The sequence below is a fragment of the Pseudopipra pipra genome, unplaced genomic scaffold (genome assembly GCF_036250125.1).
Source record: "Pseudopipra pipra isolate bDixPip1 unplaced genomic scaffold, bDixPip1.hap1 HAP1_SCAFFOLD_55, whole genome shotgun sequence".
NCBI classification, from domain to species: Eukaryota; Metazoa; Chordata; class Aves; order Passeriformes; family Pipridae; genus Pseudopipra; species Pseudopipra pipra.
Window position 1 is genome coordinate 26845 of NW_026991035.1, and position 14126 is coordinate 40970.

The 14126-nt window shown below is 44.7% G+C and overlaps 1 protein-coding gene and 1 long non-coding RNA gene across 5 annotated transcripts; both read right to left on the reverse strand.

The window, feature by feature from the left end:
• Window positions 1-257: 257 nt before the first annotated feature.
• LOC135408654 (ATP-dependent DNA helicase PIF1-like) lies at window positions 258-9328 on the reverse strand. 4 transcript variants are annotated; one of them, XR_010427762.1, is made up of 7 exons: window positions 9075-9215; window positions 8322-8426; window positions 7678-7765; window positions 6991-7136; window positions 5823-6014; window positions 5343-5483; window positions 2079-4916 (listed from the first exon to the last, which is right to left on the reverse strand). XR_010427762.1 is itself a non-coding variant. In XM_064643707.1 (6 exons), exons 2-6 carry the CDS (start codon window positions 8370-8372, stop codon window positions 337-339), a joined length of 507 nt encoding a protein of 168 aa, XP_064499777.1. In that variant the 5' UTR covers window positions 8373-8426; window positions 9075-9328; the 3' UTR covers window positions 258-336. The 4 variants fall into 4 exon arrangements, 2 of the variants coding, with proteins under 2 accessions (XP_064499777.1, XP_064499776.1); XR_010427761.1 differs by having other exon boundaries at window positions 2079-4976; XM_064643707.1 differs by lacking the exons at window positions 2079-4916; window positions 5343-5483 and adding an exon at window positions 258-366 and having other exon boundaries at window positions 9075-9328.
• A 525-nt stretch (window positions 9329-9853) lies between these two features.
• On the reverse strand, window positions 9854-11642 carry LOC135408656 (uncharacterized). The gene is made up of 2 exons (XR_010427763.1): window positions 10877-11642; window positions 9854-10455 (listed from the first exon to the last, which is right to left on the reverse strand). It is a non-coding gene; the product is annotated as an uncharacterized LOC135408656 (long non-coding RNA).
• Between the last annotated feature and the right edge of the window lie 2484 nt (window positions 11643-14126).

A 14126-nucleotide genomic window follows, 5' to 3' on the forward strand; every position in this document is an offset into this window, starting at 1 on the left:
ATTTAGTAAAAAAAGTGTTACAGTTACATTTTGAACACTGCAGGCTTAATCTGTTTGCCCACACATGGGCACAGGGTACCAGTTAGGATGCTGCTGGTGCCTACCCAGCTGCCATCCCAGAAGTGTTCTCATAGGTTCTCTGTCACATCTGACAGCCCTCTGCACCAACACCATACCAAATTAAAAAAAAAAAATAAAAAAATAAAAAAATAAAAAAATTCCGCTAGTGCACTATTCAATAATTATAAGTGAAAAACTTTACTCTTAGATTTTTTTATTAACTTATTTTGCTTTTACAACCAGATTTCATACATTATATCCTAGTCAGTAGTTTAGCTAAAAAATTCCATCCAACATCCTTATAATCTGTAATAGAAACAAGCATAAAATAATTATACAGGAAGCAGCGAAATAGAGATTTTACACATCTAAATGCAATCTCTAGCAATTCAGGTCTTTTCTCAGGCTAATAATAGAGCTGCTTAGATTCAACAGTAGAAGACAATTGCATGTCACAGAGTGGCATAATACAAAATGAGAAACTTTTAATATCTGTGAGAAAAATTACATTATTAGCATTCATAACATAACCTATAATGTACTCTATTTCCATCACTTAAGAGTAGTATTTGTTTCATCTATTCAGAGCAACTCTGGATATGAAGATCTAATTCCTGGACACAATCTTATTACAGCATCTGAGATCAACAGGACTGTTGCTGCCTTTCCTGCACTCACAGGACTTGTGGGTACAGACTCTGAGGACACATTCATGTTTAATTATGGTGAAAATGTCACATAAAGAAACGAGAAGAGCGCTAAATCACTGTACAAAGATTTAAACTGGAAGCTGGTAAGGTTTTAATAACACTCTGCTTGTGAATTATGCTTCCAATAACACATAAAAGTATTATGAAGCTTTAGCTGGTATAAAGCAGTCTCTTATTGTTTAATGTATTTGAAAAGAGAATGGTTGTACTTTGTGGTAACAGAAATACCAATTATGTATCTAACTCTTAGTTTAATTCACTTAATGATAGCTGCAGTTAAGGCAAACACCAAGCTTAAATTCTTGCTCTTCAGTTTGTGAAAGCAGAGGACAATATTAATTCCCCATGTTTATGGGAGTGCAGTAATGGAAGCCTCCTCTTCCACAGGGACCCAGGCCCCTGCTGCACAGCCATGTGCCCTCATGGAGTGCCTCTCCCACCAGCTGGGCTCCAGCTGCACCCCAGGCCAGCTCCTGCCCGGTGCCCCATGGCCATGGCAGCTCCTCCATCACCAGCCATTCCCCCTCACCTACCACAGCACCTCCAGCCTTTCCTCTGTATCCCAGGATATCCAACCACCCAACTGCTGCAGGCAAGGGTGGTGGGGCAGTTTGAAAGATGCTCACACACTTGGTGTATGAGGTGCCTGTGCACATGCGTTGGGAATCTCTGTGAGGAGAGGTTGGGGCTGCCCCGTGCCCGACACAGTGAATTCCAACCAGTTCCAGGACAACCCCACCACGGGGCACAGCTGAGCCCCTCACTGGCACTGGTGGTAACAACAGACAGAGGGGGAAAAACTGCAGAGTGGGGGGGACAATGTGTGAGAAACGATCATCCAGGTCAGAGGTGGAGGAGGAGCTCCAGGTGCCCCTGCAGCCCCCAGCAAGACCGTGGTGGAGCAGACTTCTCCCTGAAGGACCACAGCCTGTGGAGAAGATCCATGGAGGGGCAGGGGAGAAGCATGAACTCTAGGTTGTGTAAGTGGAGAATGGCACAGGTGCTTGCTCTGCCACGAGCCACGTGAATTGTCCTTACAAGAATCGAGCCTGCTAAGCCCACCTTGCTTCAGCAGGTGAAAGCAACAGCAGCACCAGACATTTTGAGGATGGCTTTGTGGTAGCCTTGTATAAAAAGCTGCTCAGCCTTCAGATTCTTCTTCATTTTACTGACTAATGAAGAGAGAAGGAGCTCTGTTCTTGCAGTACAATTACCGCAATAAAGAGTTCCTTAAAATCCCATGTTGTTATACTGGGTTCTAGCGACAGACTGTCCCTCTGAAAGAAAAATCAACACATTATGGAAAACTTGGAAGAAGGGATATTTATTGTATTACAAGATTTTTACCTCATGTATATATGGAAGTATTATTCTGTTAAAAAAGGCCTCATCACAACCCTGACTGAAGGGGAGCCATGACAGAGCCTGACAGCTCAGATTTGTCCTGACTGCTTCTTTTCTGATTTAAATAGCAGCCTCCAGACACAGCCTCCCTCCCTACATCTGCTTTAGCTGGAAGTAAGAACATCCAAAATTTACACAGACAGACCCCTTTTGGCCTCAGAACAGCTCCAGCCCTTCAAAAGCCACCACTATTCTGCTCCCACAGTTCCATCATTGAGAAGGCAACCACAATATTTCATGTATATTTAATACTAACATGAAATATTGATTAGCCTTTCCAGCTTTAAGTTCTGTTTAGCATTTTATCTCAAACCTCAGCTTGGCACCAAAAAAACTGCCACACAACTGGAAAGATTTCAGTCCCTATATCCAGGAAAACTACAGTCAAGTGAGTTGCTTCTTAAAATCACAATTAGAAGTTTATTTGCATAATCACCACTCCTACACTCTAAGTTATCTTTTCATTGCAGCAATACAGGAACTTTTTAAGAGATGTTAAAGGATTTGAGCCTGCATTATCTCATCACTCTTATGCAACCTGTCAGTAAATCAATGTATTGTGTATGACTGGACATGCCTGGCATATCCTTCCTAGCCGTCTACCCCAAGAGTAAAACCCACTGACATTCTGGGCATTTCAGATCCCACAACTCAACCTCCAGTGCAACACAAAGCCCTCATACTGCAGCATCCCATCTCTAAAAACAGTGCAAACTGGACCCAGCCCAGCCCCCTGACCAAGCATACAGGCTTTAAGGCTACCCCTTGGGCATCCCTGCCTGCCTGGACAGCCTTGCCCTGATGATCAGGGTACCCACAGCCTCTGCCACCTGCACAAGGGGCATGGGGGGTGAACAAAAGCAAAAACTCAACCCACACCAAGGTGGAGGATGCACATTGAGGCACAGCTGGAATTACACAGGAGGCATGAGTGGCACAGCACAGATTCTGTGCCAAGGCACCCACTGCAGAACAGCAGCATGAGGAAAGAGCAAGAGTGCTTCAAGATGGGGACACAGCAGCTGGGGGAACAAGAGGTGTCCAAGCAAAGGCTAGAGCCAGCCTGCCACACCTGCACCCCCTGTGTCCTACCACAGGAGGAGGGGGCTGAATCTGAGCACACCGTGCTCATGGGCACCCCACCTGGGTACTGGCACTGTCAGCTGGGGGACACAGCCTGCAACAGTCAGGCCCTCACCCAGCTCTAGTGGAAGCTCTGGAAGCTGCAGGCCAAACAATCACACCTCAGTGCTCATCTGCACCAGAAATGATGCTTTAGTGTGCCAGCACCCTCCTTGCCAGCTGTGTGGGCAGGGAGAAGTTAATCTTCAGTTTCTCCCCAAGGTGGACAAACAGCTTACATCCAGCTCAAAGAATTGGGATGTGTTGTTTAAAAAAAATAATTTAAAAAGTTTACAGCTTGCAGTGTGAGGGGGAAAGGGCTTGTCTTCCACAGGTTCCAGCTACTTCATCCACTCCCCACCAGACTTCTTTGAAGAAACAATGTGCTGATACATTAAGAGCCCCTCTGAATAATAGTCACACTTCTGTCTTCTACTATGACTCCCTCCAAAACTCTACCTTTCAAGCCCAGAAAAAAAACCCTCAACCCCCACTTAAAATATGCATTTTGAAATCCTATTAAAACTGTTTTCTGCTATATTAACCACTGGCTAATCAACATCCTTTCCTGGCTTTAAGGAGAGCAGCTGCCAAGAAGTGACTTTCAACTCACTCACACAGCAGAGGTTTTGTTAGAGACATAACCCTGAAAGAGATGAGTTCCAGCTGAATGTTATGTCATGTTTTAAGATGTTAAACATTTTAAAATATACAAGTCACTTAAGCTTTAAACAAAGTGCTAAAATACAAAGACCAAAGCTTTGCCTTAATTAAGACAGTATATTAGTTCTGCTTATCTCTGCTTTTGCTGAAACAGGTGACATTACAGCTCACTTCACATGTCCATAGCCATTATTCCCTATTTCACACTAAACTTCCACCTTATTAGTCAGACAGGTTTTTTCCAGGGACAACTTTCATTTGAGCAAGCCTCATGTTTTAACAAGAGGAACTCTCACCAGTACCCATCTTCTCCCTAATGGAGTAACAGAACTTCACAATTCTTGTAGTTCCATAATTACAGGTATAAGATGTAGGAATTCCTCCTGTCTTTAAACAGTGCCAGTTCATCTCAGAGGGTTAAAAAAATAAAAATCACATCTTATGCAACAGACTAATAAAAACACTACATATCAGCATAACAAGCAATATGTAACTGGCAGTTCTGCTTGTGGAGGAAGTTTTGCAAAGCCTCCTGGTGTCAAGCATCTGGAACACCTCAGCATGCTGTAAAGTAATAGCCCAGCTCCTTGCTTGCAGAAGAATCAAGTGTGTATTCCAGATACTTAGCACTGCTTTCCCTTGTGTCAGCAGCTCCTGTGAACTGGTCCAATCCATCCGGACACCTTCCATCTCACAACAGTGGTATACTTGAAGAAAGGGACACAAGTTTCAGTCTATATATGTGGAGGATTAAATGCAACTAGGCAGGCAGGATAGAACCATAGGAAAGTCCTTCAGGAACATCCTTGTTCAGTCATTTTGTTTGCTAGAGTTGCATCTGTGACACAGAAGTGCTTACGTAGGTCTGTGGGCTCAGAAGGGGGCTGCAGAAGCCTTCCAAATTCCAGAGGCACAAGGTGGGGATACTTCTATGTCGCGACGGAAAGCTCTAGACACCTCAATGTGAGAATCCAGGAACTTCGTTTATTGTAGATTGACAACAGCTTAATATACACTCTATAATAGGTTCATGAATATTACAGAAATTAGGCTCATTATTGGTGCTCAGTTAGGTGCTGATATCATCTTAACTGTCTTTCATTGTTTACACAGGTGGCTCGTTAAGTGTCTCTGTTTTGGTAATGCCTAGCTCCTGTTCTTCAGCTCAATTTAGAATACCCAAGGACGTTGCTGCTTTCTCACGGCCCTGCTATCTCAGACTTTCTCATGGGCCTAGTCAGACTGCGTCTTATACTTTAGCAGCTCACCCATAGCCTTAGCCATGTTCATATGTCCTCGCATTTCTAACCAATCCTCTACACTTCTATATATCCAGAGTCAGCTGAATGAAGCAAACAGCTAAAAAAATTCCTTTGACTTTACCTGTGTTATCAAATATACTCAATAGCAAGATCACTGCATCTCAGCTGTCTGTGCTGACACTTCACAGAAACCAGGAGAACATTATCAGCTGCATTTCACATTCTCCTTCTCATCAGCATCTGAATAGGTGTGTAGTGAATCCTTTGGGGAGAAAGAAGACATGAAAAAAAAAAAAAAAGGAACAGATTTCTTTTGTGCCCACTTCCCCTTCATTCCTTACTGCAAGAGGAAGACCAAAGAATCTCAACCTATCCTTTCACCCACAGTGCCAGGTAGTTTTATACAATCCCAAAACTACTGTAGCTATTTTACCACCAAGAGCTGCCCTGCCACATGCTCTCTCTGCAGTTTCATCTCTCCTGCCACTACAAGTTTTAATTTGAATGGTCTTGCTTAGGAAGAAAAAGAAGCATCTCAGGGCCAACACCTCTCATCTTGGTAGCACAAAGCAGGCTTTGCTAGCATGAGGTTTTTCTTTACCTGGGTTAAAAGCTGATGACGCCTCAGCTGTCTATAGAAGTGCAGCACAGAAGGATCAGCTCTCACTACTTTTGGGTCAAAATCCAGAACACGGAGACCTGCAAGGCTGCGGGCTCGGGAGAGGGCTACGTAAGCCTGCCCACTTTCAAAGACACGAGACAGGGAGATTTCCACACAATCTAAAGACATGCCCTGCCAAAGACACAGAGAACTTTGTTACAGAACAAACAAACAAGAACACTGTGCTGTACCAACACTAACCTGTGAGTCTGTCAAAGGTACCGTTCTTGGTGTAAGGGCTTGATTAAAAAAAAAGAAAAAAACAAAGAAGTCTTTTGTTTTACTGTGTAACTGATTAAAAGACGAGAATCAGAAAGGAAAGGCAGTTTCCTACTGTCAGTAAATTGCTAGCAGATAGTAGAATCCACTAACTCCAGAGAACCTCTTGTTGCATGAAACTCCATAAATCCCATCTAATCAACACAGCAGGGAAAGAAATCCTGCTGGTTTCACTCCTAGTAGTTAACTAGAGCAGTCACCATTCTCAAGCAGTCCTCAGGCAGATCAGAGAGTTTGGGTTAGGCCTGTCTGCAGGGCTGTCCTGGGCACAGCAGAATTTACAGCCTGCCCTGGTTTAAACAGTGGCACAGGAACAATAAGCAGTGGCATGGGAACAAACTCACAGGTTTCCAAGACCAGTATTCATCAAAGTGTATGAAGCCTTCTGGAAGGCAAGGAACTTTGAGAAAGTTACACTGTTACATTGAAAAAAACCAAACACACACCACCATCAGCCCAAAGAGAGCTGTGGCTCTGGCAGCTGCCTCAGTTATACTGTAAACCTCAGGGTCTCTAGTGCTGATGACTCTCAAGGAAACACTGCTCTCATCAGCCCACAATGGTAAATAATGCTGCTTTATAGTCCAACACCAACTATGCAGATGGCAGCACCCCATGGAAACTCCAGCAGTGTATCTAGTCCATCTGTGACCCTATAGGCAGGTATCATGAGCAGAAGAGGTGCAGCTAAACACACATATTCTGGAGTTCCCCCCCCAACAAGGGCCTTTCAGCTTTCCCTTCTGTTTTACCAGCAATGCAAGCTCACCCAGGAAATAAGGTTTATGATGGTGTGCAAGTCTTTAGACAGCTGTATAAGGACACCCACCTGACTCTTGTGAATGGAAATGGCCCATGCCAACTTTAAAGGCAGCTGTTGACGACTCAGGTGAACTCCTGATGGTCCTTTGAAGACCCATTTCTCCATTCTTATGACCTGTGTGACCCCACAGAGAAACCTCACCTTAGGCAGCCCTGTAGGAATGGGAGCAGGAGAGAAACAGAGATGTATTCCTGACACTCAAAAGCCAGGAAGTCAGCAGCCTAAGAACACTTTTTTCCCCCCCTCCTAAACCAAACCTAAACCCGCAGACAGTAAATAGCATGCACTGAAATGATGTTTGGCACCTACTTAAGGCAGGAGAATTAAAGCCAGGTAATTTATCAGCTGAGATGCAGAGAAAAATACACATTGCAGGTAGCAGAACATTATTCTTTGAGAAAAAACAAACAAAAACTTGCTTGAACAAAAGAAAACAGGAAATGCAAATGAGCACCCACATCTAGACAACACAGAAAAGCAAACACAAGAGGCCCATAGATAGCTACAGCTGATGCAGTGCATGACATCACAGCTGGTGAGAGCCCCAAGCCTGCAGAGATCTCCTCCCTGCTTTCCCTCTAATTATTCTTACCAGGCAGTAAACAAAGTTGAGAAGTCATCAGCCATCAATGAAAAATCGTTTTGTTATTTTTCCCCCTCTTCCTTCAACAAGAGATCAAGAAGCTCACTTACCCTTCTGTTCACTTTCAAATCCTACAACAACGCCTCGTGCCCCGTTCACCAGCCCTTGAGACACATCCAGATTCTTTGCTAGCATCACCTACAGAGAAAAAGAAAAATCCTTCAGTGCACTGGGTTTTCAGCCTGTTCAGCCACCTGCAGTTAAGCTTCTTTCCAGGAAGCATAAGCACATCAGGCTGATAGGACCATATCATCCTATCCTGCCTACTGCAGGAGAGAGCACCATCTCCAACTGAAATTATTTCATAGCCTTTCCTTCCTAGGATTCCCAGCTATTTTACAGCATTGAACACTTCACTTGAGCTGCTTCCATCCACAGCTATGAGCTGCCTATGCTCTCTGCTACTGAAAGCTTCTAAACCTGATTGGAAAAGTGTGTCAAAGTCACAGCAATCATCATTGTCCCCAAGACATGGACTACACTCAAATCAAACTCATTTTCTGTTTCGATAAGATTCCAAGCAGAGAAAATATAAAAGATTGGAACAGAATCTTCTGTTGGCCTGGCATAGACATTCTATATTGAATCTGCATTCTGTGTATTAATCTACTCTATATATTTATCTGATATTCCTTTATTTTTCTTATACCATTTGATCTGCTGTTCTATTCCATGTGTATGTACACATACTTACCTGAGCTCCAAGCTTCAGCTCAACTCTACCACCCACAGGACACTTGAGCATCAATTAACTTCACTAGCATTGGGTCACTATCCAAAGCCTCAAATGTGTGCACTTCTGTTAAGGAAAGAAAGACATAACAAATTGCAGCTGTTGAACACATTATACACAGCATGACAGGAGGCTCAGCATTTATTTCTAATAGCAATTTCTCTTTTAATATCCATTCTGCTCTGCTGCTAGGACATCTTCACACAAACCTTGTCACATCTAACAACAGAGAGCTCACTATTGCCTCTCTTCCCAACAGAATTTGCAGAGCATGAAAAGGCACAGGAATCAAAGGCCAGCAGTAAATAAGAACTGAGCAGCCAGCATTTTGAGCATATGACTAGTTTCATTTGCTGCCAACATCAGATCACTAAAGGAAGTATCCAGAAAATATTGCCAGAAAGGGAGGCAAAAATTGAGAAAGCCCTTAATAAGATGCTATAGAAAGAAAAAGCAGAGGTGTGAAGGCAATAAATGACCAACCCTGTTTCATAGCAATCAATGAGCTTGCTGTCTATTACATACCAAGAAGTGACACTGAATATTTAACAAAAAAACTGAATTTTTCCCCAGGCAGCCGAACTCCAACACACAGAGCTTTGACTGGTGCTGCAGTGCATGACAGAACACTAGTTCTTCCTGACACCACAGTATCCCCACTGTATCCACTCAGAGCTCAGCCCCAGAGCCAGCAGTTTCCACCAGGGAGTTCACCTGATAGCTGTTGCAAGCGTCTCTCATTAGTTATTTCGACATCATTTTTATGGGTGCCCCAGGGCCGGGGGCCTTGGAGGATTTCCGGTCGCTCTCTACTTCCGGTGACCGAGTTTACCCAAATTAGCGCCTCTCCTCGCTAATTTCTGCGCTTTCACCCCAAAAAATCTTCATGTTATTCCCCCCACACACACCCCGGGAGGGACGGGAGACCGCGAGTCCCGCCCTGCCGCCGGAACCGGCCCTTAACTCGACCAGGGAGCGCTGCGCCGGCACGAGAGCCACCGCGCATGCGTCGCCGGTCCCTCTCCTGGCTGCCCTCAGTTACCACGTGATCGCCGGCGTCTTTCCAACGACTGCGCACGCGCCGGCGTCGCCACCTTGGCTCCCCCCCCCACCCCGCCGCCCGACCGCCCGGCTTCGCTTTCTTACTGCGGCTCCCCCTCCACTTTTTCGGCTCCCTGGGGTTCCCTCACCCACATTTTGGGGTCCCCTTCTCACATTTGAGAGGTGATGACCCCGAAATTTACGGTTCCGGGGGGGGGGGGAGGAGAGGAAACGGGGTGCCCAAGAAGGGGTTTCTTTTTATTTTTTTTTTTCTCTTTTATTTCATTTTCATTTTATTTCCTTTTTAGTTTTTTTGCCTTTTTTTTTTTAATTTTCTTTTCTATTTTATATTTCCTTTTTTATTTCGGTTATTTTTTATTCCCTTTATTTTTCATTTGCTCTCCCAGTGCACCCCAGTAACACCCAGTGCTCCTCAACAACCCCCAGTAACACCCAGTGCTCCCCAGTAAACACCCAGTGCTCCCCAACAACCCCCAGTAACACCCAGTGCTCCCCAAAAATTGACCCCAAACCGACCCAAATCACCCCAAAAGCTGACCCAAAACTGACCCCAAAACCTGACCCAAATCATCCCAAAAGCTGACCCAAAACTGACCCCAATCACCCCAAAAGCTGACCCAAAACTGACCCAAATCACCCCAAACAATGACCCCAAACTGACCCCAAAAACTGACTCAAATCATCCCAAAAACTGACCCAAAACTCTGCATTTATTTGGCATCATTTCCTCTCAAAAACAACACCTCCGATTTAGTTGATTGCTAAAGCCATCATTTTCAAATCATCTCAGGAATCAAAAGGGACTGGAAAACACACACAAATCATTCCTGCACCCACCAAATCATTAGGAATTGGAACCCGATTCCCTCATCTCTCTCCTTGTTCTTCTTGGCTGGAAAACCTGATGATCCCCGCTGGCTATTTTTAGGCTGCTTTTCTTCCACAGCTCCTTTCCTCCCGGCTGAAACCTCCTGGCATATTCAGGGCTTATCTGGAGGGAAGCCCCTCTGAGGTATTTCCTCTCGTGGCAATTCTGTGGGATGAAGAAGTAAAAAAAGCACATCAAGAGCTCCTTCTCCCCCCTTCCTTCGCAAACACCCTCCCAGTTTGTCCTTGGCAGCTCCATCCCCCCGGCACCCGCACCCGACGCTTCGGCTCCGCTGGGAAAGGGACAGCAAGTGCACAAGCAAGTTCAGTGCTGGGCAGGGGCTCCCTGGGGAACGGCACTTCAGTGCTTTAGTCCGTGGCCTTTCCTGCTGCCCTCCCTCCTGGAAGCAGAGGATGACCCGGCCCTTGTTTCTCCCACGCTCGCAGACCCAGGTCCTGCTCCCTTGGCCCCACTTTTCTTAGCAGACCCGGCATCATTTCCCAGGGTCCCCAGGAAACTTCTGCACTTGACCCATTGCTAAGTGCAGAGCACAGGGCAAGGGAAGGACAAATTTCTTGGCACCCACCCCCTGGAATTTTCCTTCTCCGCAGCACGCTCCCGTTCCCGCTGTCTCTGGAGGTGCCCGCACGAGTCCTCCTTCTCCCAGCACCTCAGAGAATGTCCTTTTCACCCAGGTCCTGCTTACCGTCGGCCAACAAAACACGCTGACAACATTTTTCAGGATGCCAGTGGAGAGATATTAGAGCACACTGCACAGGGAAGCTGAGCCTGCCCCATCCCTGCACGTGTTCCAGGCCAGGCTGGACGGGACTCGGAGCAACCGGGGACAGTGGAAGGTGTCCCTGCCCACGGAAGACAGGCTGGCCTTTGAAGGTCCCCTTCAAACCAAATGGCTCTGGGATTCCCCTCCAAAATCACTACCAAAGGGACACAGCAATCAAAGCAGAGGGACTGCACTCCCAGCTTTTCTTACCTGCAGGCACACACAGCACAGCAGCTTGCTAAAGGTAAGGTTTCTATCTGCACAGAAACCCAGCAATGAACACCTGCTCTAAGGGGACAGAAAGCTGCTTGTGGATCCCAGACACAGGACAGACTCCATCAGCACCTACTCGCCTCATCTAAGGAACAGTGCAGCCAACAGCAGAGCTTTCTCATATTCTGATCTGACTGTTTCGCCTTTTCTAAAGTATTTCATTATTTCTAGTAGGTCCACTGCTTTAGCTACACAGCGGGGTTTCTTCCAAACCTGTGACTGACACAGGACGAGCTGAGTGTGACCAATCCCACAGGAACTAAAGCCCTGCTCCTCTAACATGGAGCTGCTTTCACATTTCTGCTGTGAGGACAAAGAAGCGCTGTACTACTTCACAAGGCAAACTCTTCAGAAAACTTCTGCAGTAAACTTTATCTTCCTGGGGAGGTACCTGCCAGTGTGCTGCCCTGCACACACACGCTGCCCATGTCCTTCCACAAGTGTTCCAGCTGCTCTCTCTTTTGTTTATTTTGAGCTTTCTCCCGTAGACAAAGATTTACATGTGGATTCTGAGAACATTTAAAACATCAGGAGAAGAGAAACCTCACCCAAACCCAGCAGCCTGTCCCCCAGTCAGAGAGCAGAAGTCACTACGCAGGTCTTACATTTCAACTCAGGTTACACAGAACTTCTGACTAAGCATGGAAAGCAACCTCCAGTCAGGTGGGATTCTAGGACGTTTTCAGCAGCGCCGGGAAGCCAAACTCTGTGTAGCTGTGCCTGCAGAGAACTGTCCTTTGGACAGCCAGAACTCAAGGTGAGCAGAGCTACTGATTTTGGCACTGCAATTCAGTCTTTCTTACTAAGTCAAACTAGTACTCTTCACTGGTGCAGGAAGATACAGGGATAGTCTCAACAAATCCCTTTGGAAATTTATTTTTAAGAACTCTCTGTCCATCTGAATGGAAGACACAATCTTATTTCCCAATCATTTTCACACAATTAGCTCAAATACTAGCACTAAACCAGTGAGCAACATCTGTTTTACAAAATCTTTAGTTTTGTAAAGATATGCTCCACCACATCTAGGAAAAAAAAGGCAAATGGTGGACTCCTTCAGGACAGGAGTTTTCCCACAGTGAGTACGACTAGTAAATGACATGTTAGACCCTCTCAACATAAAGGCAATTGTGTGCACAAAAGTGACCCAAGATACACTGTTCAGGTGTAAAACAGCTAAAAACACTTACCAGTGTTTTTCTCAGGCGCTCGTATTCTGGCCGATACTCTCTGAAAAGGTGAATAAAGGGAGTGCATTCAGTCTGAAAAACACATGATTTGTATTGCATAAGGATCATCCTGGAGGCTTCTTTTTACTCACAAAAAAAAGTTTTCTCTAGGCTTTCATGTTTGAGAGACATTTCAGAAAGACAGTACTTTTTTCCCCAGATTTGGATTCTGAAACCAATGGATGCAAAATCAATGAACATACTTCATTAAAACAGCAACAATTCAAAACTTGGTATGGAACTACAAGAAAAAAATTACTTCACAGACTTGCTGGCACAGATAGCTTTTACTTTTTCACGGAACAGCACAAAAATTCATCTCTGAATAGTTCCTTTTTACTGCTGCTTTTTATGCTGATACTAGACACCCTAAGCTACCTTGGCTATGGCAACTGTGCACTCCTTCAAATCAAAGGAGCAGACTCATGAATCAGGACCTTCAGGAAGTGGTCACTGGGTCGCGGACCAGAAGTTATCCCCTTACCTCTCCTATTCATCTACAGCTTTAGAAAGCTGGGTAAAAATCTCCCCCAGTCCTGTGCCAAACACTGCAGAAACACCAACCACCTGGAAAAGAGAACACACCAGAACTAGAGAGTAACTGAGCCAGATTTTTAATACAGAAAAAAAACCAAAATAAAAACAAACAAACAAACAATCCCCCACAACGACAACAAAAAAAATCAACACCACCGAAAAACCCAACAACAACAAACTACTAATCTAAACCTAACAACACCCATTTAATCAGCACAGTGGCCTAAGAGTGGGCAGTAACACTTCTGCTTCTGTCCAGCCCGCTTTCAAACTCTTCCTCCACTTGCTGTTCATGTTTGTTACTTCTGCTTTTTGGTTGTCGGTGATTTTGTGTTTGGTGAGTTGTTAGGGCATTTTGGGGGGCGTTTCTTTGGGGAAGGAGGTTTGTTTGGTATTTTGTAACACTGTAGGGCAATTCAAAAGAAAGGTCAAGTCTTTCTGCTGTTTACTTGTTTATTGTTAATAACCCAACTTCTCATTCTGCATCTAGGGTTATACGTGGTTAGCAAGTATCAGTGTACTAGAATTAAAGTGCAAAAGAGACAACAAGAACTGACCTTTTGGCTCTGAAATAGTCTAATACTTTTTATTTAGCCAAAGCACATTTAAAAGGTCCCCAGAACAGCAAGAGAGGGAGAATTTAATCAGTTGCTATGACAATACATTCAAAATGCACATCTACTTTCTAATTTCAACTTGTCTCTCATTACACTTCTGGCCATTTGTTCTGCTTGTATTAAATCAATTCTCTAAAAATACCTTGAATTAAGACTATTACCAGCCAGAATCCTACACCCTCTAACGAAAATTCTCCCTCTTTTTCATAGGCAAGACAGTCTCAACTACTGACTTCCAAATGGAAGACCTTTCCCAACACAGCCTTGCATTTGATCATTAATACAGTAAATATGCAGACAGCTCTCCAAAGGATTTTAAGCATTAAGGCCAGGCGCTGTGCCAATATATATAAATATTTATACTTTCCCTGCACTTCAGTACAAGCTGCCTTTTAC

Excerpts from the sequence above, each read along its gene's own strand:
- LOC135408654 (XM_064643706.1), bottom strand. The coding sequence starts at position 8,372 with ATGCTCAAGTGTCCTGTGGGTGGTAGAGTTGAGCTGAAGCTTGGAGCT. Across the intron at positions 7,766-8,321 it reads AGCTGAAGCTTGGAGCTCAG|GTGATGCTAGCAAAGAATCT; the intron begins GTAAGTATGTGT and ends TTTTCTCTGTAG. Across the intron at positions 6,015-6,990 it reads TTTCCATTCACAAGAGTCAG|GGCATGTCTTTAGATTGTGT; the intron begins GTGGGTGTCCTT and ends TGTCTTTGGCAG.